Source organism: Anastrepha obliqua, chromosome 4, assembly GCF_027943255.1.
Source record: "Anastrepha obliqua isolate idAnaObli1 chromosome 4, idAnaObli1_1.0, whole genome shotgun sequence".
Taxonomy (NCBI): domain Eukaryota; kingdom Metazoa; phylum Arthropoda; class Insecta; order Diptera; family Tephritidae; genus Anastrepha; species Anastrepha obliqua.
Window position 1 is genome coordinate 24,018,936 of NC_072895.1, and position 24,086 is coordinate 24,043,021.

Here is a 24,086-nt window from a genome sequence, read left to right on the forward strand (position 1 = left end):
AAATTGCCTCATTAAAAGTCAACTGGAATGCATGAAGAAAAGTATTTTAATTGCAACACTGTGCTCATTGTGCTATATTTAAGAGCAACAACAAAATCAGCCAGCAGCTATTTAGTTGCCCACAGCAGCAATCAACCTAGTTAAATGGGTGTTTTTTTAGTGGGAAATGTAATGAAATAATGTTTGTACACAAACATATAAACCTTACACACACAGCAGGGACGGATCCAGGGGGGTCCTAGGGGATATAGGATTTATTATTGCGTATATCGATACCGGTTTGGAATTGATCCCTTAAGAATAAGAAAATATTAACGTTTTTTTTTGGTTACTTGAATTGTAATGCGCATCTTTTGGCATGGGGAATCATTTCGAAGCGTTTTTACGGAAGACTTTTGTTTAAACAAAAATTGATTATATCAATAAGTTAAACAATTATACAGTCACCGTTGCTATTTACAACCTCTTCTCACTTCTCGACCAATTTGTTGAGGCCGTTCCGCCAAAAATCGACTGGTCTGGTGTCAAAGAATTTGTTGAGCCAGTTTTAAAGGACCTCTTTGTTATAGAAGGTAACGTCCTTCATATGGTTTGATTGGACTTCAGGGTGCGGAAAAGATGGTAATCGGTCGGTGCAAGGCCCCGAGAATACGGCGGATACTGAAAGACCTCCCATTCGAGCTCTTGGAGTGCGGCTTTGACGAGTTGTGCAACATGGGGCCTGGCGCTATCGTGAAGGAGTATTGTTTGACCATGTCGATCAGGTGTTTTCAGTCGAATAGCCTCTTCGCGCTGTGAACTGGGGCAACGTAGAGCTCCTTGTTGGCCATAATCATAATCTTCTTTGGATGAAGATCCAGCTTGACTCTTGGCTTTAGCGTATCTCCTGGAGCCACCCACTCCTTTTTTGCTTCGTATTGCTGTATAGCACCATTTCTCCTCTCCCGTGACGATTCGGTACCAAAAAGCGTTGTTTATGACGGCGTGTTGCTCGGTGGGGGCGAGATGCGGAGAAGCAATTCGCCCTGTCTTTATTGAAGTGAGACTTCTTAGGCGTCGATGGACAAGCGAAAATGGAGAGTAAAATTTCATGCCCATGCAATGTTTTGGGCATTTTCGTTGCGCGAGAGAGAAGAAAGATATCACGTAGAAAGGAGAGAGAGAGCTATACCTTATATGTATCTTAAATACACTTTAAGCTATTTTTCCTGAGTTTTTCCTTGTAGTTGCTAGTTTCTAGTGAGAAATAACACTGCCAACTTTTTGGCTGTTGTTTGTTGGTGCAGGAAATACATTGAATGAAAGTGATTGTGTATCGTTTTATGATCTTAGCTCATTTTTCCCGCCACTTCACGACTAGTTTGGCAACCGTTCTCCTTCAAAAGTGAATTCCGAGGGCCTTCCGCTGCGGGACGTATCATCGACGTCGAAGTCGCCATTTTTGAACTTTACACACCATTTCCATTTCACTCGCCTACGACTCCTTCTTCACACACGTCGAAAATTAAGGCTGCCTCGATAGCTCTTTGATCTCAATGAAAAGCAAGGAATCGCAGGTGTCGAAAATGTTGAGTTTTGCCTCTTGGTTATTCCATTGCTAAACCTCAAAGCTATTGAAAAATTAAATAACTCAAAAATACAATTAACATAGTTTTGTAGAGAAGCCAGACATTCCCCGACCAATCTCGAACGTACAAGCAACGAGTCCAAGGCCCTAGTTGACGCTTGGCTACCGGAGTAAATATTTACTTCCTTAACGTTAATTAGCGAGGTATGCAACCAATCCACTGCTTCCTTAATTGCGGATACGTCCACTTGGAAAACACTGCAGTGGTCCGGAAGCCTGAATTTAAGTTTGATGGGAAGCTCCTTACAGAATACTCCCCCACCAAACCTTCCGTTCAACTTTGAGCGATCCGTGAACATGTTTGCCATGCTTTCCTGCCAAATGTTACACCCCATCCCTTGAGGGAGCCATATGACTTAATCGCTTCCATTGCAAGTCCACAATTCTGAAGAGTATTATTGGTGTTCTAGTTTCATCCAGTCCCTGTAAAGGGGCGGCCAAAACCCTTTTTTGATGAAGCACGCTTGTGATGTTCAATTTTACAAACATATAAATCGATTTCTTTAGGCGAACGGCGATTCTTCACTTTGCGTAGATTAAAGGCTTATCTGCGCAACAAGACAGGAGAAGAACTATGCAATGGACTAGCACTGATAACTATCCACCGAGGGCTTGCAGTCATTACCGAAATAATACTTGATATTTAAGCTCGGAAGAAAAGGAGAATCGACATCACTTTGTTTTTTGCTTACTTAGTCCACCCAAGTCATTATTCTTCAAATTTTTCATGTAATTTATATTTTGAGCGATGCATTAAGAATTTTTAAAGTGGGATGCCCCCCAAAAAATACCTGGACCCATGCCTGACACAAATGCATGCATACATAAGCGCAGTATGTACCTATATAATCATAGTTGAGCAAAATGTTTCTTGTGACTAGAGTTTGGTTTCTATTTTCGTTTTATTCCATGCCTTTGGATTATTATTAGTTTTTCCTTACAATATTTATGCAGTATTTAAAACTTTAAAAAAGTGATTAGAAAGAATGAATTAATTAATTTAAAAATAGATTTAATCCTAACAAGGGTTGTGCATGGCAGTGCGTGTTTGAGTCACAGTTTTACTCGTAAGTTGGAATTTGTGAAATTACATAATGGAAATGTATGTTAATGAGTTTCTTGTGCGTCAGTGTAGTTTTATTATTACTTCGTTTTCGACGTAACTCACCTGTTCGTCGTCCAGTGAACGGAATAACAATACGTTCCTGACCGATTCGGTTAGACGGGCGCGCTGCTCATCTGATTTTGGATAGACCTTGCGTTCGGCCTCGTCATCATCGGCATCATTTTCTGGGTCATAGGCTTCGGCAAAGACGGATTTGCGGCGCGTGGTGAAGCGCCGAACTGGTTCTGAAATACACAAAAAGAGATAAATGATTAAAATATATGGAAATTCTAATTCAATAATTTGCAACAGCCTTGATTGCCCAGATTATTACAATTTCATTAGAAGCTTTAACTCTTTAACCCTTAATAGAAAATATGGTTTTAGTGTTTTTTTAGCTACATTTGAGGACAAAATGAAAATAAAATAAAAATTTTTTTAATTTTAAATTTTAAAATTTTTTTAAGAAAAGACTTTTGACAGACTTCTTAAGTCCCAAAATTTACTTACATGTACAATATATTTATAGACTACAATAAATAAAACTGAAAACAAAAAATTGTTTTTAAGTGAAAAGAAAAAATTTTTAAGTGAAAAAAATTTGTTTAAGTGAAATAAAAATAATTTTTAAGTAAAAAAAATAAAACAAAATCTTTGAGAGAAAACCTGAAAATGAATTTCTGAAAATCCTTTTTTTTATTTTTAAGTGAAAAAAACTTTTTTTCTAATTGAAAAATTTAAATATTTTTTTTTTTTAATTTTTTTGAAATTGTTTTTTTACAAATTTGTTTTTTTGTTTTTGATTTTAATTAATTTTTTGTTATTTTTGAAAATTAATTTTAATTTTTTTATGAAAAAATTGAATTTTTTAAAATAAATTTAAATTTAAATAAATTACTTTTTATTTAAACAATTTTTTTTAAGGTTTAGTAATTTTATTCTGAAACATTTTCTCTTGTACGTAAATACTATAATAAATTAGAAAGTTAAAAAACAAAATGAAAAGAAGAATTTAAAATTTAAAAACTTTTTTTAAGAAAAGGCTTTTGACAGACTTCTTAAACAACAAAATTTACTTACACGTATATTTATAGACTATAATAAATAAAAATGAAAACATTTTTTTAAGTGAAAAAAAATAAAAATTTTAAGGAGAAAAAATGTTTTTCTGAAATTCTTTTTTTTTCATTTTTAAATGAAAAAAATTAAAACCTTTTTTTTCAAGTGAAATATTATATATTATATGAAATTGTTTCTTAATTTTTTTGGAATTTTTTTACATATTTCGTTTTTTGTTTATTAAATAATTTTAATTTTTAAATTTATTTTAATTTTTTTAAGTTTCTTTACAAAAAAACTGTTATAAAATAGCTTTAAACTTAATTAAATTGTTTTGATTTTAAATTTTAATTGTTTTTTTGTTTGAAAAAGTGTTTTTGAGTTTTAGTTTTTTTATTGTATCCCACGTAAAGACTATATAAAATAAAAAAATAATTTTTTTTTTAGCTAAAAAGTTTTGTTTCAAATTCAAAAGTTTTTGTATTTAATTTAATTTTAATTTTTTTTTTAATTTTTGTTTTTAAGTTTTAGTTGATTTTATTGTGAGAAATTTTTAGTTGCACGTAAATACTAGGTACTATATATTAAAAAGTTAGAACACTTTTTTAATGTTTTTTATATATATTATATTTTTTTAATAAAATTGCTTCGCAATAAACACAATAAAAAAACAAATTTTAAACACATTTTTTTAATTTTAAACGAATTTTTTTTTAATTTTTTTAACTTTTTATTTTTTAAGAAATACTTTTTGTTATAAAACAACTTTTATTGCCAGCACATTTTACTTACACATAAAGGCTATAATAAGTAAAAAATAATAAATAAAAAATTAAAAAAATTTAAAATTTTTGGTAATTTTATAAAATGGTTTTTGTTGTGAGAAATTGTCGGTTGCACGTAAGTAATATAATACATTAGAAAGTTAAGATTTTTTTTTACCAATTTTTTGTTTTTAATTTAAAAATTTGTTTTTTTTTACACGTAAAAGTTGTTTTTTTTTTAACAAAAAAAAAAAAAATGGAATTACTTATCACACATATTTTTTGTATCCCCCGATTACCCTGTAAATACTGTATCAAAAAACCTTGGACAGCATTTTTATTGATATTTAAGGGGTCAATTTACTGGATAATTTTCTTTTGAAAAAAGGTATCACACAAATGAACACAAAAGGTATTGACTATAGGTTTACTATTTACTTTTAAATCACTTTCGATAGAAAAATATTTTGTTTTTAACTGTCGTCACTTGTAGGTGGCACTGGAATCTTAAGAGGTACAAAATATCATTGGAAACAAATAAATTGTCAAAACTTGCCAATAAGTCCATGTGCTATGGTAATTAAACGCAATTACAGACAGAGCTTTTTTTCGAACCTGCAGATTCAAACTCAGGAACTACTGCCAGCAAAACATGAACAAATGCGCTTGGCTGAGCGTTTATCAAACTTGTATTATATTATTATATATTTCAATACAAATGTCAGGAGTTGCCTAAAAACTTAAGTGTTTTATTCACATTTCAATTTCTAAATTGCGCAGACAAAGTCAAAATGTAAAACGCACCATATAATCAATGTAAAAACAATATTCTTATTCAAGTAGAAAAAAAAACTATAGCTATACGAAAAATTAATGGCGCCTGTACACAGTCATAGCCAATTAACAGCTAAGTTACGAAGTCACTAAACGCATTACTCATACGCCACGTTGGGCCCGCACAACACACAACGATTACGACGATATGCCTCATTCAATATGCAAAATGTGCAATTTTAGTGAAAAACTTAATTAAATTAAATGATTTGCACTTTTTCAGTGAACAAATATGCCACTTCGTCTTCATGAGCAATTTGCGGCCGCATAAATCATTTTGCATGGATTTATTTGAAGTGAAGTGAAAACACGGACAGCAAAAGCCAGCAAATTTGTAGCTGAAATATGAAAGGCAAAGCGCCAGCAAAGTGTGAGATTTCTTAATTAAAAATCCCAGGCATATGCTAATATGATTTTTTAGCGTATTTCATTTGTATTAATCCACGCACTTATGCAAATATGTAAATTAAACTTTTGCGGATGAAAAGTGCTTTTAAGTGAAGCGAAAAAAAAAATTCAAATTCAATTTATGTAAATAAACAATAAGATTTACAAAAGATGGTGAGTGCAAGTGTAAGTAATGATAATTGAATACATGAGACGCCTCTGTTAGTGAGTAAAAGCTGAGATTTAAAGAAATTTAAGACCATTTAATTTATAGAAAAAAAAGTGAACAGGCGCACACGAAATTGGAGCTGATATTCAGCAAGTTTGGATGCAACTCCTAATGGACATTCATTGTTTCGGAATTGTCAATAGAGAGAAGATTTTATAGAAGATTTTTGTTATGGAGCGATTCATAAGTCTAAACAAAAGAAGCTGCTTTACTCTTAATCATGATTTATTAATATCCAGCAGACTTAAAAAATCCACAAATCAGGCTGAGATATAAGCAATTATATGATGGCGCTTGTTGCGTCTAAAAATCGTGTTTGTTTTAAACTGTGAAGCAGCCGCCAGCGTCTCAAGATCGATTATACCCACTCAAAGCATGAAAAAATGATGTTGAAGATTTATCCCACCTTTCCTTGGTGCCTCAAGTCTTAGTACACTGACACCCATGGTTTGCAATTTTTACAAAAACGAAGAAATAGTTAAAAAAAAATATTAAATGGATTAAGTAAAAAAATTCCACTTTCATACTACATATCAAGTTATTGCAAGCAAGGCTATCTGGAAGCATAATTTCATGGTGTTCTGCAACAGTCCGGCCAACGAGATTACCCGAACTAACATTTTTGTAATATTTTCGGTGGAACGAGAAACATTTCCACATTTAATGTTTCTCGTACGCCATCAGAATCATCATAGGAATTCTAACAGGATATTTTAGATTGAATTATTATCATCCTAACTAACTTGCAAATATACTCTCTTGGAACTTTCAGGTTCTGTAGAAAGAAAGAAACGTGGGCATCATAGACCCAATGCAGTATTGAAAGCAATAGCAAAGCGATGGTTTCAATTATTCCCCTCTGGCAATAGAGACGTCGATGATGAGCCATGCTCTGGTAGGCCAATCGTGAAAAATTTCGATAAAATCATAGCAATCATTTAACAGCTATAGCAAATGAAAACTTGTCAAATTGTTGAATTTTTAATTACATTACGGATGGGAAATACAAGGTGGAGCCCAAAATAAACAAGACTGAGCTAAACCAGAAACGACAGGAACTTTGATAACTTCGCGTTTATTTATTCAAAATAGTCTCCTCTGGCCTCCATAGTCCCATCTGTCCTCGATACACTATTTTGCGCGATCTAAAAGCTCTTCGAAGGAGTCTTTCAGGTCATTGAACGGAATGCCATTCAGGATGTCGATACAAGCCTTTTGGATGGCCTCTACGGACGCAAAACGTTTTCCTTTCATGGCCAAATGCGATTTTCCGAATAGGTAGAAGTCACAGGGAGCCATATCAGGCGAATACGGTGAGTAAGTTTCTAGTCAAAAAAATCGGTCAGAGGAGTGGATCGATGAGATGGTGAATTATCATGCAATAAGCGCCAGCTTCCTCCTTCGCGGTATTCAGGGTGAATTCGATGAATGCGATGCAACAAACGCTTCAAATCGCCAAGATACAAAATCGCATTGACGGTTTGGCCCATTGGCACGCACTTCTAGTGGACAATTCCCTTGGAATCGTAAAAAGAAATGAGCATCCACTTGATTTTTGACTTCTTCAAACGCGATTTTTTGGGCCGTGCCGAGCCGTCTGAGGCTTCCATCGGGCACTTTGACGCTTACGCTTAGTTTCAGGTTCATGTTGGAAACACCACGTTTCATCACCAGTTACAATGTTGTAAAGGAAGTTCTCGTCTTTTCTCGTCTCTTTAATGAGGTCTTTCGAATGTTGAATTCTGAGCAATTTTTGGTCCTCAGTTAACTTGTGCGGAATGAAACGTGCACAGACCTTTCGTGAGCCCAAATGATTAGTTAGAATGCGATTAATTGATGTTTTTGAGATGTTCAACTCCAATTCCATAAATTTCAACGATGATTTTGGTTCATTTTTTATAAAGTTACGAACAATTTCGATGGAGTTTTCGGTGTCCTCACAACCATCTCTGAAACGTGTAAGCCACTCATGAGCTCAGGTACGAGATAGGCAATCATCGCTATGCACTTTTTTCATCAATTAAAATGATTTTAAAATAAAATTTGATATTAGCTCTTTGTTCGAAACTCATTTTTGTGCCGTTGACGCAAACATACTGACACTTTAGACGTAATAACTTCGCTTCCACTGAACCGAATGTCACCAGGCTTTCACTGGAAGTCAGCGAAGGGTGTAACTTCCAACGCACTAGCTCATTGAAAAAATGGCGCCATTAAAATCATTTTTATGACGCCAGACTTGTTTATTTTGGATTTCGCCTTGTAAAAGACTTGAAAAACGCTGAAAAATCTTTTTGATGGTTAGAACGCCTATTTCTGTCTCCGTGTTTCTTGAGAATCTGTCCATTTAAAGTTCACAATGGATGATTTCCATCAAATGCAAAACAAATAATTTCACAAAATATCAACCAAGTAAAATAGTAATGAAAGAGTAATGAAAATAAGCAAGTATAAAAGTTATTAAAAAAAATAGCTTATCATACTTAAAAAACCTTTTTGCTTTTCCAAATTTATTAAGACGCTTTTGCTTCTATCTTTCTTTGTTTTATACTTTTACATTTTTAAATATTTCATGTACTCTTTCTGATACCCTGTGTATTTCATTTGAATTTGTGATGTGGCATAGTTGTTTGCCTTATTTGAGGTAAGAAGAGTGTCAGCACCCCAAATTTGAGAATTACGGCATCAGATGCATTTGACTCCCAGTATTTTTTAGTGCTTTTTACACAATGAATTATATTCACGATGTCATCACATTTTCTCCAATTACCATTTCTTATGCAGATAAGATAGAGGTGCTCATATAAGAAGTTTTTAAAAGATGCCCTTCAAAACATATCTACAAATTTAGAGGAGATTAAGTCCTGCGAAAATATTGGCGAAAATATAAAATTTTTTAGTAGTCAAATAATGAATGCGGTAAGAATTTCAGTCCCTAAGAAAATACCAAAGACTAATTTTGTTAAACTGTCACGTCATATATTAAATTTAATTAAAATAAGAAATTACTTTCGCAGGCAACGGAGCCACTAACGGCAACAGGACGATCAGATATTTAGATTGTCTTATTGTATACGGAAAGAAGTCTTTCAACATAGGAACCAAGAATGGAATAAAAGGATAGGTGAACTAGATACAAAAAAGAAGCCTTTCTGGAATATAAGCAAAGTTTGAGAAAAAAGGCATGTACAATGTCCAGCTCTCTTTGATCGAAACAAAACTATTGTGCTGAGCCACGCAAAAGCAAAGGCATTTGCTCACACTTTCCAAAATAATCACAAAGTTTCAGAGCACTTAAGCTCTAAAATACAAGATGATGCGGTAAAATGCGATGAAAAAAAATGTAGAACTGAGGTCACTATATGTTAATATCTCACCCACCGACTATGCTAAGTGTGAACAAATCGATTTATTAATTTAATAAACAGCTTTACAAAAATCCCCAAGGTTTAGACGATATAAAGAATATATGGCTTAAGATTTTGCCTAAAATAGCAGTTATTTTCCTTACATTTATTATCAATTCATGTCTTAAACTTCAGTATTTTCCGGAGACATGGGAAGTGGTAAAAGTAACTCCAATACCAAATCCCGGAAAATCATTAAATGAAATCGAAAGACAAATGTTATATCCTTTAATAAACAGGAAATCAGAGCTGAGTACTGAAAAGAAACTTGGTAATTTTCTAATCAATTATCCTCCATGCATGTCCTGTATGGGAAACATGTGCAAAAACACATATAAAGACGTTACAAATACGACAAAATATGCGTCTGAGAATGATGCTTAATTTACCATGGGATTATTCCACAAGGCGGTTACACGACGGAAATAAAATAGAAATGATATTCTCACGAATTAAGAAACGTAACCGGTAAGCAGAACGTACAGGCGCTGGTTTTACTTGAAGCGTTTGGCACAGCTTGGAGAAATCATTTAGAACGTCCTCACGTACAAAGAAAGATGTAGGTAACCCACTAACAATCACATCTGATGATATTGCGTTCTTCTCAAATACATTCACCATAGTTGTTCGGTAAGTGCATGTACTTCGCTGCGCAATTTGTCTACATTAGCACATTTCAGTTCCGTTTTTTTTTACGCGAGCTCCTCCATGTGTTTACTTGCCGACTTCAAGTTCATAACATCCGCTGACAACTCAACCGCTGAAACGCGCCATTACTCGTTCTTCCGATTCTCTTAATCGTAGTGTTAGCTGTTCAATGATGCTCTGCTTTTGTGATTCTAGGCGACTCTCAAATTTCGCAAACCACGCGTTGAGAGCAGCGCTTGATGCATCGGTACTAAGAGACTTACTTTGTACTGAACTACTCAAAAACACGTCTACTCTGTCTGCTGTTACATGGGTAATCTGATATTCTAATAACTAATTAATATTAGATCTGCTTAAATCACCAAATATTTGCACTGAACAGGTACATAACTTCCTTTCTTTTCATAAGGGTTTTTATAGTAGTTTTTCCCCGTTAATTTAATTCATGTATATTGTTCCACATTATCCTATGCATAAGGTATATTTAAGAAGTAAGGTAGCGTATACCATAATCTGTAAGTTAAGTTTAACCAAAATTTTATATTGAATGTTTTACTACTTAATAATAAATAAATAAAATATGTGAAATTTCTTGATGGAAAATTTATAAAATTTAGCTCCCGCATGTTACCGTCTGCAAAAACTTCAGCCACGCACGGTCATGAAGGTCACATGATTTTTTTCAAAATCGCTGGCTCACACCTGGAATTGGTAGAGAAGCTCGGCGAAACAAAGAAAGTATAAAGCATAAAAAAAAAATATGCAGAACACTTGTATAGAAGAGCATTTCGTGGTGAAACTCTAGATATGTATGTACGTGTGAATGTGTATAGCGTTAGCCGCATACTAATAAATGTACTCGTATATGAGTAATTCAGTAGCTGCCTTGGCTCAAATTTTCGATTGGCATATTTTGCAAATATTTCGAGCAAACAAATAGAAATCCAATAAAATTTACTCATCTGCATGAATAAACCACTTTTCCAAATTGCGTTTTCCACTGAATGTATGCACATATAAACATAAGTATGTAGGCATGTATGAGTGCTACAGAGTTATGCATTGAGGTTAGTTATCGAATACGTTTATTGAATTCCCTCCAGCTGCAGTGCGGTACAGATTGATGCGGTTTTTGAAACGGTAGCAACACGGCAAGAAGGGCCAGCAGCCACTCGAAAGTAGCAAAAATAGATTTCAAGTTCTGAAATCAGTTAAGTGGGCATAGACTATCTTATTATATACTTAGTCCACATAACAACAGTGCAATAGCCCTGGGTCTTTAGGGGCCGCCACTGTGCCTTAAGCGTGTTGAAAGGGGTCTCGTTATTATATGATAGGGTAGACCGTATGAACGGCCTTATAGTATCATCCCATCTCGCTGTGACGGGTATTGAGCAGTTCTGTTGTCAAGACCTGGTAGCGGTTGAGGTGTGTTATAGGGGTAGATGCGGATAGTCGAAGTTTGTGATTGCATCTGCTTATTTTTCTTACGAAGCCCTGGAAGGGCCACTAATCTCGTGAGGTCCTGTGAGCGGTACAATCCAGGCCTTTTTCTATGTTGTGATGCTCATGCCCAGCATACAATCTGGGGCAGCAGCAAGTGCAATGGACGGGGCTATCGGCTATTTAAGTTTATCGCTTCCTCTTGCTTAGACATACACAACAAGGGCATACTGCCTACGTTTGCAACTGCTAGAAGGCAGGAAGTGATTGATCTCACCCTGTCTAACTCAAATCTTGGGTGGCCAATCAAGAACTGGAGAGTCCTTGCCGAAGATTCGTGCTCAGACTACAGGTACATTGTGTTTCAGGCGTGTTTGTGGCGAGGAGGCACAAATGCCTTTGCCCTCTAGAAACTCCAGAAAAACAGACTGGCAGAAGTTTTGGGGGGCGTTGCGGAACCTTAATGTGATACTAACAAGACTTCGGAAAGAACAAGGCATTGAGACGGCTGTTGAGAAACTCAACGCTGCCTTAACTGAATGTTTTGAGTCAGCCTGTGCAAATCGATAGGCTCCCGGGACATGTGGGTATCATGGGTAACGAGATCTCTGACTTTTTAGCCAGAGATCTCTGACTTCTTTGGCTTGCAGCCCGTTCTGCACTCCCTTCTGCAGCCACCAAAGCCACGGTTAGCAAACGGGTTACTCTAACCGACAAGCGAGCTTGGTAGACTGAGGGAGGCTGCAGATGGACAAACTGATGTTACCTGTCATGTTCGACAGACTGTCTCAGTTCTTCCTATCACTAAGTAGAGGGACTGTAGACGGCTGGTTGGACTGATGACGGGCCACTTTCTATGGGCAAAGCATATGGAAAAGGTGGACATCTCAGACTCTCTGACACTCTGCCCAGCATGTGGAGAGGAGAAGGAGACGGCGAACCACTTTCTGTGCGCCTGCACGGGTTTCACTCGAATCAGGTTTGAGATCTTTGATGTGTTAAGAAGCGACCACCTCGGTTCGTTGGCACCACAGGATCTACTTGCTTGGTTACACAAGCCTTCAAACGATTAGGACATACAGATATTGCAGCTCGCACGGTTTCCATGGATATGGACGTGGCTGCTCGAATCAAAAATTGTTTGAGACACCCCAAATTTCTGTGAGGTCTTGGACGGGCCATGTTCTCCAATCTTCACTACAATCTGTAATCCAATAGATTCAGATCGGGACTTCCAGTTCCAGACGGCCAATCTTCTGCGGTTATAAACCCAGACTCATTGTTTTTTAGGCACTGATGGGTGGGCTGGGTGGTTTTGCCTTATGGGCTAGAGAGGAATCTTGCTGGAAGATCCAACACTCTTCACTGAAAAGAGTATTGCTCAACTGCTTCACTACGCCTTCTAAGACATCCTCCTGATACACTTTTGCCACGGTCTTAACCTCTTTTTCGCAGAAGTGAAGCGATTACGTTACGCCTTTACAAGACACTTCCCACCAAACCATTATGGGGGCTGGATGGTGGCCACGCTGAAGCCTTGGAACAATATTTTTATCGTTTTTAGAAATTTTAACATAGATTTTGTCGTTTTGTTTATTATAAACTGCTTCAACAGTGAACATTTTGTCATCTGTGAAAATAATTTCCACCAAGCGCGTTGTGAAAGGATACCCAGATGACTGACGGAAAACTTTCACGTAATGATCATCTCTAATTAGTCTTGACATGGTTCGGGTCGATACATTCAATTTCTTGGACAGGATTTTCTACTTTCTAAGTAGATTTCTAACTTAACTGGTCATTGTCTAATAGGCAGCCACGCTAGAAGGTTAGGACTCCCGTACTTCGATTTCTGTAGAAGCTGTCTTAACACAGAAGAAGAGGAAACAGTCAGACATCTTTTATGTAAGTGTGAAAACTTAGCTATGAAGAGGCTCTGCACTCTTGCTACGCCATTTTTAACTGATGCAGCGGACATAGCGCATCTAAAACTAACGAAGCTTTGCTCGTTTATTAAAGCTACCGGATGGTTTGAAGAGGAGTCTATAGTATAAGTATAAGTTTCAGTGGTATCACAATGAACCTACGAAAGGTCTAAGTGTGTCATTGCGATAGCCACCCTACCCACTTATATACCAAGTGGATTTCTGCGAATTCTTTCTCGTAAGGCGTTTTTGGCTGCGTTGGTTCGCACCACGCGAGGACAACTATTTCAGACGAAGAGCTTAAACAAGTCTCAAAATGATTTAAACAGGTAAGAAATATTTCTTTAAAATATTTCTCTTAAATTCTATTATAGACTCTCTCTTAAACAATATTGATGGCAAATATAGTTTTCAATTTTTTTTTTCGATTAATTTAGATCAGCTAGAGACCAAATTAGGGAATCTTCACTACACTTAAAAAAAATTGTTTCACATTTAGGGACAAAACGGCAGGTGGTCCTATATTTTACAGCTTTTACCTTATCTGCTGCAAGTGTTATTAATCCATACTTGGATAAGCATTTTATAAAAAAATAAATTATTAAGCAAAAGTTTAAGCAAAAGGAAAAGCTTTCGGAGTTTTTTGTATTGCCTTAAAGCAAATACAAATATTTATAAAAACCTATAATACTCGTCTCAAGAAAACTTTTGCATAAAGCTAATCTTTCCCTGCTCGAAGCTCTGTACAATCAGCTGCATATAACAAGTGGCGCAAAATTAATCATCCGAGTGATTAATTTTGCGCCACCTTGTTTTATTTATTTTTAGACATAAACACACAAGCATTTACATTTAAAGTGCAAACCAACAGTTTTTGTTTTTTACATCACTTTTAAGTGACTGTTTATTGATGCTGCAAATACGTGCCACACTTGCCACACAACGGCATGCGTCCCATGCGCATAATTCCCTTCTCAACTGCTGCACATTTCTTTGGTGTTCATATCTTCCAGCTAAATTGCAACATGATTGTGGCAATTAAATGCCAAAGTGCATTTTTAATTGATAGGCGCAAATTAATTGCGTTTTGATGTGCGCAAAGATTTATTGCTGCTGCTGCCGCCAACACCAGGAACCGCAAAATTATGCGAGCAGCACTGGAATACAACGCCGCTTTGCTGTTGTTGCTGTTGCTGTTGCCACTTTTCACTCTCATAATAAGCTTTTGTTTTTGTTGTACTTGAATGCATCCAAACGGAAATGAGCTGCAATTTTCAGAAGCGATTTGCCTCTGGGAAATTCGCACGAAAATTATGATAAATGAGCGAGGAAGGAAAGGAATTATACGGCGTAAAGCTGCATGAGTTTGCTAGAATTTGTGGCACCACCAACTAAATTATACCGAGAAGTTGTTTAAGTGAAATAAGAGGCATCCTGCTTTTTCAATTGCATTTCTACATAAAATGTCAGCTACAATATTTGCTGTTCGTAGTATCAACGATTCAATGAAGCCTGTAAGAGTTCACGCAACCAAAAGCATGGAATATCCCTCACATTTTTACATTCGTGGTTATGTGCATAGGATTGTACGTGAAGGGCCACTATTTAAATTTTTAGCTTTTGGTGTTGGAGGGTGGAAAAGGTTTCCCGTATCACATAAATATCTTTCTAACCTTGCAAAAAAGCTTCGATCAGGCACCTTCGATTACCTATTAATAAAACTAATTTCTCTTGTCCGATTGATTTTAGATGAATCTCCAAGGACTTGTGATGGTCAGCGCATACAGCGGGCTCCATACAAACAGCGATAACTTTTACAATTATTAATTGTTTTTTTTTTTTTTGAAAATTTACTAAAGTCAAGTCGAAATATGATATATTAATGCTATGTTTTTATTTTTGTAAAATAAAGCAATTGACTAGCAAAAAAAAAAAATTATTGAAAATGATCACCTGTTTTTCGGGCCTCTGACTACCACTAACCCCCTTAATGGGGTAGGTCGCCTTTCATACCTAATTTATCTTAATTTATCATTTTTTTCTGAATATTTGAAATTGCTTCGCATTACAGGGATTCATTCTAACTGATACAGAGTTTCGTCGAATATCAAATGAAGTCACTGTTATCACAATAATGAGAATAATGAATAATTACAAGGCGGATTTTGATGATTTCGAATGAATGTTATTGCTTTTGTTTTTGTATTTTGTGCATGCTTACCAATAAGCAAATTGGCAATTGATACTTGAGATGCCATTTGCGCAAGAATCCTGTTGCTGTTGGTGCGTACGACGGCGAACGGTGGCGACGACAACAACTATGAAACACTAATTCACATGCACGCGAGCAGCAGAGGCGTTCGTGCGAAATGTAAACAGCAGCAGTGGTGCAACATCAGCCACCGGGCGTGCCAGAAGCAATTATGCCACACGTACGGCCGCAAGCAGCGATGTCGCGACAACGTTTGAAGCGGCTTATTAACTGCACGATGTGTAGCTATGACAACGAACAACGAACGATTCGAGCGAATGCCGAACGTCGCCCCGGCGTGGGTGTGTGGAAATGCAGCTATGCAGCAGCGCAGCAGCTCAGCAACGCAACAATGCACTCTTGCACGCTTATGTTAGTCGCATATGCGAGTATGGGTATGTGAATGTGTGTTCGCGTGCGTGCGCGCGTGTGTGTGTGTGTGGTAAGTGGGCACACGCGTACGCCTGAGAGGCTTAATTAAATCTGGTGCAAAGGCTTCATAGACAGCGTAGGCTGGCTTGCTGGCTGGTTGGATGCTTGTTGTTGTTGGTGTTGTTTAACGTTGCACGCTTCGTTTTTGTAGCTATTTTGCACTTAATTATATTAGTTAGTTCAAAGTTTTTCACTTTTTGCACATTTTTACACTTTTTCGCTTTTTCTAGTTTGCCTTTTTCTAAATATTAGAGTTATTCAGAATTGTTAATCTTGCTGGTGTTGTTGTTGTTGGGCACGCATGTAAAACAAATTGTATTATTGGTCGTAGTTTGTAGCCTTAAAGTTTACAGTGTAGTTAAGTGTTTTGTTGCTATTGCTGTTGTTGGAATTATTCACGCACGCGCGCGCACACACAAACTGACGCACAGACACACAGACACATTTGCATGCTAAGGGATATTATTAGTATGTATGTAGTTGATAAGCGACAGCAAAGAGGTACAAAGCAAAAAATTTCAGGGCAAAAAAATTTCAAAGCAACTAAAAATAGCGCCAGCTTCGCATTTGTTGCACCTCCAGGAGCGGCCTCTCTGCCTGCAAGGCAAACATATTTCTGGCAGAAGAACTCGAAAATGGAAAAAACGAAAAAAAGAAAAAAAATGATATATGCAAAATGGAACAACTAAATTCTATCTTTCACGCAACCAGCATAAAAATACGAAGAAGCAGCTAAAATTCTACTTTCTGCACGCAAACATTGTTTTTGCACTTAAATGCGATGTGTTGTGATGTGAAAATGCGCGAGAAACTGCACCTGCCGTCTTTGAAAACTAACAACAACAAATACCGTTTCATAAAAATGAGAATAATACGTTTCTTAATCCCATCTAAGCGTACGTGGGTGTACGTACGTGCGCGAGACGGCGAGCAAAGCCGAGACGTGCAAACTATGTAAAGGGTCTTTCAAAAGTAAAGAGTAAATGGCAGTAGTGAATAACTGCTAGACCGTAACTTTTTTATGCCATCTTTCACATTTGTCAAGTGGACAGATGTACTCTACAATTTTATATGATAGAACTGCGCGCTAAAATTATTGAAACTTATTATGAAAATCCAGCGCTAACAAATCTTATCGACTCATTAGTTTACTGAACCTCTTCTCTTCTTAATTGGCGCTACTGGATTTTGGCCGAGTTTAACAAAGCGCGCCAGTCGTTTCTTTTTCTCGTGCTAACCGGCGCCAGTTGGACACACCAAGTGAAGCCAAGTCCTTCTCCACCTGATCTTTCCAACGCAGAGGAGGCCTTCCTCTTCGACTGCTACCACCAGCTGGTACCGCATCGAATACTTTCAGAGCCGGAGCGTTTGTATCCATTCGGACGACATGACCCAGCCAACGTAGCAGCTGGATCTTTATTCGCTGCGCTATGTCTATGTCGTCATAAAGCTCATACAGCTCATCGTTCCATCGCCTGCAATATTCGCCGTTGCCAACGTGCAAAGGTCCAAAACTCTTACGCAGAATCTTTCTCTCGAACACTCGAAGCGTCGCCTCATCGGATGTTGTCATCGTCCAAGCTTCTGCGCGATACGTTAGGATGCGCATGAGGAGAGCCTTGTAGAGTGTTAGTTTGGTTCGTCGAGAGAGGACTTTACTAATCAATTGCCTACTTAGTCCAAAGTACCACTTGATGGCAAGAGAGATTCTACGTTGGATTTCAAGGTTGACATTGTTATCGGTGTTAATGCTCGTTCCTAAATAAACGCAGTTTTTAACAACCTCGAAATTATAACTGTCTACAGTGACGTGGGTGTCGATACGCGAGTGCGCCGACTGTTTGTTTGAAGACAGGAGGTACTTCGTTTTGTTCTCGTTCACCACCAGACCCATTCGCTTTGCCTCTTTATCCAGTTTGGAGAAGACAGAACTAACAGCGCGGTTTTTAAGGCCGATTCTTCCCAATTCTGACGGCGCTGCTGGTGTTGAGCAAAGTCATCTTGCATAGCCGTATTAGTTTTGCGGGGATACCAAATTCAGATATCGCGGCATAGAGAGAACTCCATTTCGTAGTGTCGAATGCAGCTTTGAAATCGACGAAAAAGTGGTGTGTGTCGATTCTCCTTTCGTGGGCCGTTTCCAAGATTTGGCGTATTGTAAACATTTAGTCGATGGTAGACTTTCCAGGTCTAAAGCCACACTGATAAGGTTCAATCAGTTGGTTGACGGTGGGCTTCAGCCTTTCACACAATTCGCTCGCTGGAATCTATAGGCGATATTTAGAAGACTAATCCCGCGGTAATTGGCATAGATTGCAGGATCGCCCTTCTTATAGATTGGGCAGAGCACACTTAAATTCCAATCGGCAGGCATGCTTTCATCCGACCATATTTTGCATAGGAGCTGATGCATGCACCTTACCAGCTCCTCGCCGCCTTGTTTGAATAACTCAGCCGGCAGTCCGTCGGCGCCCGCGGCTTTGATGTTCTTTAGACGCGTTATCGCTATTCTCACCTCGTCATGGTCGGGTAACGGAACGACAATTCCGCCGTCAACGATTGGGGTATCGGGATCTTCACATTCTCTGTGACATGCGCAGCTATCACTGTTTAATAGGTTCAAGAAGTGTTCCATCCATAATTTAAGAATTCTCTGGACGTCAGTCACCAGATCGCCGTCTTTGTTCTTACAGGAAAAATAAAGGAGTTCGCCAAGGATATATTTCGTCACCAATGTCTCTCGACTTATACTCGTAATATATGTTTGAAGAAGCTTTGGCATCAGTCAACTTTAGAATAAAAGTCAATGATATAGGATTTGCCGATGACACCACAATTTTGGCTCATAAAATGAATGACCTCAGCGAAAAAAGTCTGCAATATGGCCTAAGTATTAACACTCAAGAAACTAAATTCATAGTTGTTTCAAAAAACTCTCAACAAATCACCAATTCAAACATTTATGTCCAAAGAATGGACACGAAAAAAACTATTTGACTCGTCACTTGCGTAAAACTAACTGTAAATGAAAAACTAGTACACATTCATAGTGTCTGTTGTCATTTTTAACTGGCGTATTCAGTTTTCGTAAGCTCCTCGTATTCTTCAAAATGTGTTCGGCTATGTGAGAGCTTACGGGGAAAATTGTGCGCAAAAAGCAAGAAAATGGTAATTTTTCGCAAAATGTCAAAGCAAAAACTTCAAATAGTCCGAAAAGCACGGTAACTTATATATTAAAAAAGTAAAAACAATTTTTTTTTTGGCGGTGAGGTTGGGTTAGGCTAGGTTATGGTGGTAGTCGGTCTGGGTCTGGTCGGTTGGGTTAAAAATGACTTCGCACCATATAGTAAACCTCGCGACTTGGTAATCCCACTAAAAATATCCCTCTTCTTCTCTTGGACTTTTCGCTCAAACTTTGTCGTTGAACGAAGGCCTCAAAGTGAAAAAAAAGGTTTTGTGTCGCAGTCAAAAGCCAAAGAAGTGGTGCCATTATTTCGTATAAAACCTTGTCTTTCACTTCGAGATACTACAAGATAGGTCCATATATCGAAAGAGTACATCTAAAAAGTGTAAAAACTAGAAAGGTGAAGGTTTACGATCAGATAAACAGATTTACATGTGCACGAAAGTATGCAGTTAATTTATTCATAAATATGTCTGAGTGGTTATGGGCGCTGAAATATATGTCAAGTAAGACTTTAAATAGATTCAGAACGCTGAGTTTTATCATGCAACAAAGAGAGGGCGAGTTCAAGGTGCCTTTAAGCTAAAAATATTAGAAAAGTTCTCTAAAAAATATTTGGTTTGCCAAGCCAACTGCCAGTATGGCATGAAAAGCAAAATATTCATTACCACGACCAGTATAAGTCAAGAAATTTATTGAAGAAGTGTTTGCACAAACGTTTGCTGCCATTCATAGAACATCAAAGAGGCTCAGTTCCGTTCTGGCCCAATTTAGTATCGTATCGGCTATAGTACCGTCTTGCCAACAATAGGTATGAAAATCACTGTGAAAATATTGTTCATGAGGAGCAAAACGCACCAAACTGCATACAATTGCGACTAATTTAAAAATATGGGGCAATTGTTAAACGAAAACTGCTAAAACTGAAAAAGGAAATTCAAAATGAGCAGCAGTTTAAAATAAAATGGCAGAATGCAGCAGATACCGTAACAAAAATTGATATCCATCGCCTAATGAGAGAAGTCAAATCTAAATTACGCCATTTTATTTATGACAATGAGAATTGATATGAGTTTTTTGTTTAACATAGTAAGCTTAGTAAATAAAAAATTAAATAAAAATTGCTGTGATAGCTTATACAAAATTTTATGTTAATATATGTAATTATAATAATTTTCGCCCGACCAATATTTTCCATATCCATTCTTTATGACAATTCGATCCAAAGAGTATCGTGATTCAAGTACCTAGAATATTGGCTCAACGGAACATGGACAAATGACAAAGAAATTTGCTGTCAATCAAAGCTTTACTGCGATGTTTCAAGTTGACACCGAATAGCAAATGTGTTTTTTTTTTTTTTTGAGGAGCTTCACATGTGAGGAGCTGTTATTGCTTCGTATTAAGAATTTGCAAATAAAGAAGAAGGTTATGAAAATGGTCGCTCTTTAAGAAAAACATATCGCAAAATTCGTGTTTTTGTATGCAAATAATCGTCCAAATGAGTCAACAATTCAAAGGCCGGTGAAAAAATTACAAGAAACTCATTCTGTCGAACATAGAAAACGGACGGAGACTGAACGTTCAGTTGAGAATATGGCAGCTGCTGCGTAAAGTGCCGCTGTTCTCCACAATAAGCGACTGTTTGGCGAATTTTACATAAAGATTTGCATTTGCATTCTTATAAAATGCAATTAACACAACATCTCATTTCGCACTGGATGGTGTCGCTCTTTAAAGAAAACTATTCAAACCTGAAAGAATCTAAATTTGTATATGTTTCATTTTAAAACAATTTCCAAGCGCGTCTTTTGAAAGACCCTTTACAATATGTGCAGAGGGAAGGTTTCACATAATCCTTCTGTATTTTTCAGCACTTTTCAGCAAACAAAGACACGCATTTGAGCAACAAACGAGGTGGCAAATAACTAATAGGGATGCGCTAAGCGTAAAAGAATAGGAATTAGTTGTTGAGAAAAGGCGTTAAATTTGTTTAAGATAAGCCAAAAGTAAAAGATAGAGTTTCATTGACTACAGCGGATAACGGAGGCTTACATATATTAAAAGACTTTTTCCCCAGGAAACAGGCCAACCACGGCTCATGTAAGATCGGTCGCTGAGCCCGAATATTTACATAACTTTTGTCTTCTGTCATGTAATTCTCGAGAAATCGCCAAATAACGAATTTGGATTAAAGGAAAAAAGGAGGTTATAAAAATTTCTTATATCTAGAGGCAGGCGCGTAACCAGGATTTTTTTTTGATGAGCCTTGTACTACAAATTAAAATTTAAAAATAAAATAAAAAATTAATAATAAAACAAATAAAAAATAAAAAAATAAAATAAAAAATTAATAATAAAGCAAATTAATAATAAATAAAAAATTAATAATAATAAAATTAAAATTAAAAGAATTAAATAAAAAAATTAGTAATAAAACAAATTAAAAAAAAAATAAAATAAAAAAATTAATATTAAAAAAATAAAATAAAAAATTAATAATAAAACAAATTTATAATAAAAACAAAATGAAACAAATTAAAATTAAGAAAATAAAATAAAAAAAATTAACATTAAAAAAATATAATAAATAATAATTAATAAAACAAATTAATTATAAAAAAATACAATAAAAAATTAATAATACAACAAATTAATTATAAAAACTAAATAAAAGAATTAATAATAAAATAAATTAATAATAAAAAAAAAATTAATAATGAAACAAACTATAGGACTATGTTTAAGTTCGTGCGGTTTTTTTTCGAAATTTGAAACTTTATTGACGTAAAATGGTTACAAATTTAATATTCAAAGTATTGTCCATCGCTTACTACTACTTTTTCCCATCTTTCTGGCAATTCACGGATTCCCTTTGTGAAAAATTCGGTCGGTTTTGCCGCAATCCACGAATCGATCCATTTTTTGACTTCATCGTAATTACGGAAGTGCTGGTCAGCCAAGCCATGTTGCATCGATCGGAAGAGATAGTAATCGGATGGCGCAAGGTCTGGACTATACGGCGGGTGGGGTAGGACATCCCATTTGAGCGTTTCTAAGTATGTTTTGACCACTTGTGCAACATGTGGCCGAGCATTGTCATGTTGCAAAATAACTTTGTCGTGTCTATCGGCGTATTGCGGCCGTTTTTCTCGCAGTGCTCGGCTCAAACACATCAATTGTCGTCGGTAGACATCCCCCGTAATCGTTTCATTCGGTTTCAGTAGCTCATAATACACAACACCCAGCTGGTCCCACCAGATACACAGCATAACCTTCAGGCCATGAATATTCTGCGCCGACGTCGATGTTGAAGCATGGCCAGGGTATCCATACGTTGCCCGACGTTTTGGATTGTCGTAATGGACCCACTTTCCATCGCCAGTCACAATTCGATGCAAAAAAACCTTTCTTTTGTGCCGTTGAAGCAGTTGTTCGCATGCCATAAAACGGCGTTCAACGTCTCTTGGCTTCAATTCATACGGCACCCAATGGCCAACCTTTCGGATCATTCCCATGGCTTTTAAACGTTTGGAAATGGTTGATTGATCAACTCCCAAAGTTTTTGCAACCTCTTCTTGCGTTTGAGCCGGATCTTGATCGAGCAATTCCTCCAATTCGGTATCCATGAACTTTGGCGGCGCACCCTCGCGTTCTTCGTCTTCCAAGCCAAAATCACCACTTTTAAAGCGTGCAAACCACTTCTGGCACGTTCGCTCAGCTAGAGCATGCTCACCATAAACTTCCACCAAGATACGATGACTTTCGGCTGCTTTTTTCTTCATATTAAAAAATTCCCCGCAAAAACACATTATTTGGCACGAAACTCGACATTTTCAAGTGTGGTAAAAATATTGTTGTTTACGCTTCAAATAAAAAACTTATACTGACGTTTGTGCCTTACGACAGTAGCTCTCCAATGAATGTTTGGAAATGTGGATCGATGGAATAATAATCAAGTTACGCCATCTGTTGTAAAACCGCACGAACTTATCGATAGACCTATTATTTTTTAAATGCAAACTAAAAAAATTTCAAATCACAATGGAACAAATAAAAACATTTAGTCTCATAAAAATTAAAAAAAACTATAATTTGATTACGACTCGTCGCCTCCTTTCAGCAAATGTCTCTGAAACTAATTCGACCATGGCAGTTTGAGACGTAAAAAAGAGCTGCACCATTCAACTGCTTCAGTGACATAGGACTTCTTAAAGACACTCTCTCTATCTCCCTCGCTTGATTCAGGCCAAATATTTCATACCTGTTTTTCCGTCATATTTCTTTTCAGAGTAGTCAAAGAACCAGTTTTTGCCAATAATTGATTTATGTTCTTAAAAAAGGTATATCTAAAAGGTCCTCTTCTTTCGAAAGTAGTAGTAAATTTTTGTGTTTTCTTATTTAAAAGAGTAACAATTATTAATAACTAGTGCCTTCGCCTTATGATATCCTTATCTAGGGTAATAATTTAGATATGTAACACCGTCGGAGTATAGGAGGGGTAGCTGAGGAAGTGTTAAGTTAGTGGATAATATGAGTTTGAGTGGAGTACAACTTTAGGCTCGTTTTTTGCGAGTTGGAAATTAGTCGGAGAATGTCTGGCTTTTCTCTCGATTGCATCCGAATACTTCGATATTAGGTTTATTTGCGTTCCCGCTCACAGCGACATTGAGGGAAACCGCGAAGTGAACGAGCTGGGACCAGACAAGAGACCTGTGAGGTAGTTTCTTCGCGAAATTAGAGGATTTTGGTTTCCTTGAGAACCTGTGATCTACTACTGGAAAGATGGGC

At 36.7% G+C, this 24,086-nt stretch overlaps 1 protein-coding gene across 2 annotated transcripts in view; it reads right to left on the reverse strand.

The window, feature by feature from the left end:
• The window catches only part of LOC129243780 (cAMP-dependent protein kinase type II regulatory subunit), a 144,583-nt gene that overhangs the window by 35,299 nt on the left and 85,198 nt on the right, over positions 1-24,086 (reverse strand). For both annotated transcript variants that reach the window (XM_054881078.1, XM_054881079.1), the window contains exon 3: positions 2,796-2,977. In XM_054881078.1, the coding sequence (XP_054737053.1) occupies positions 2,796-2,977 (182 nt within the window). The remainder of the gene's footprint in view (positions 1-2,795; positions 2,978-24,086) is intronic.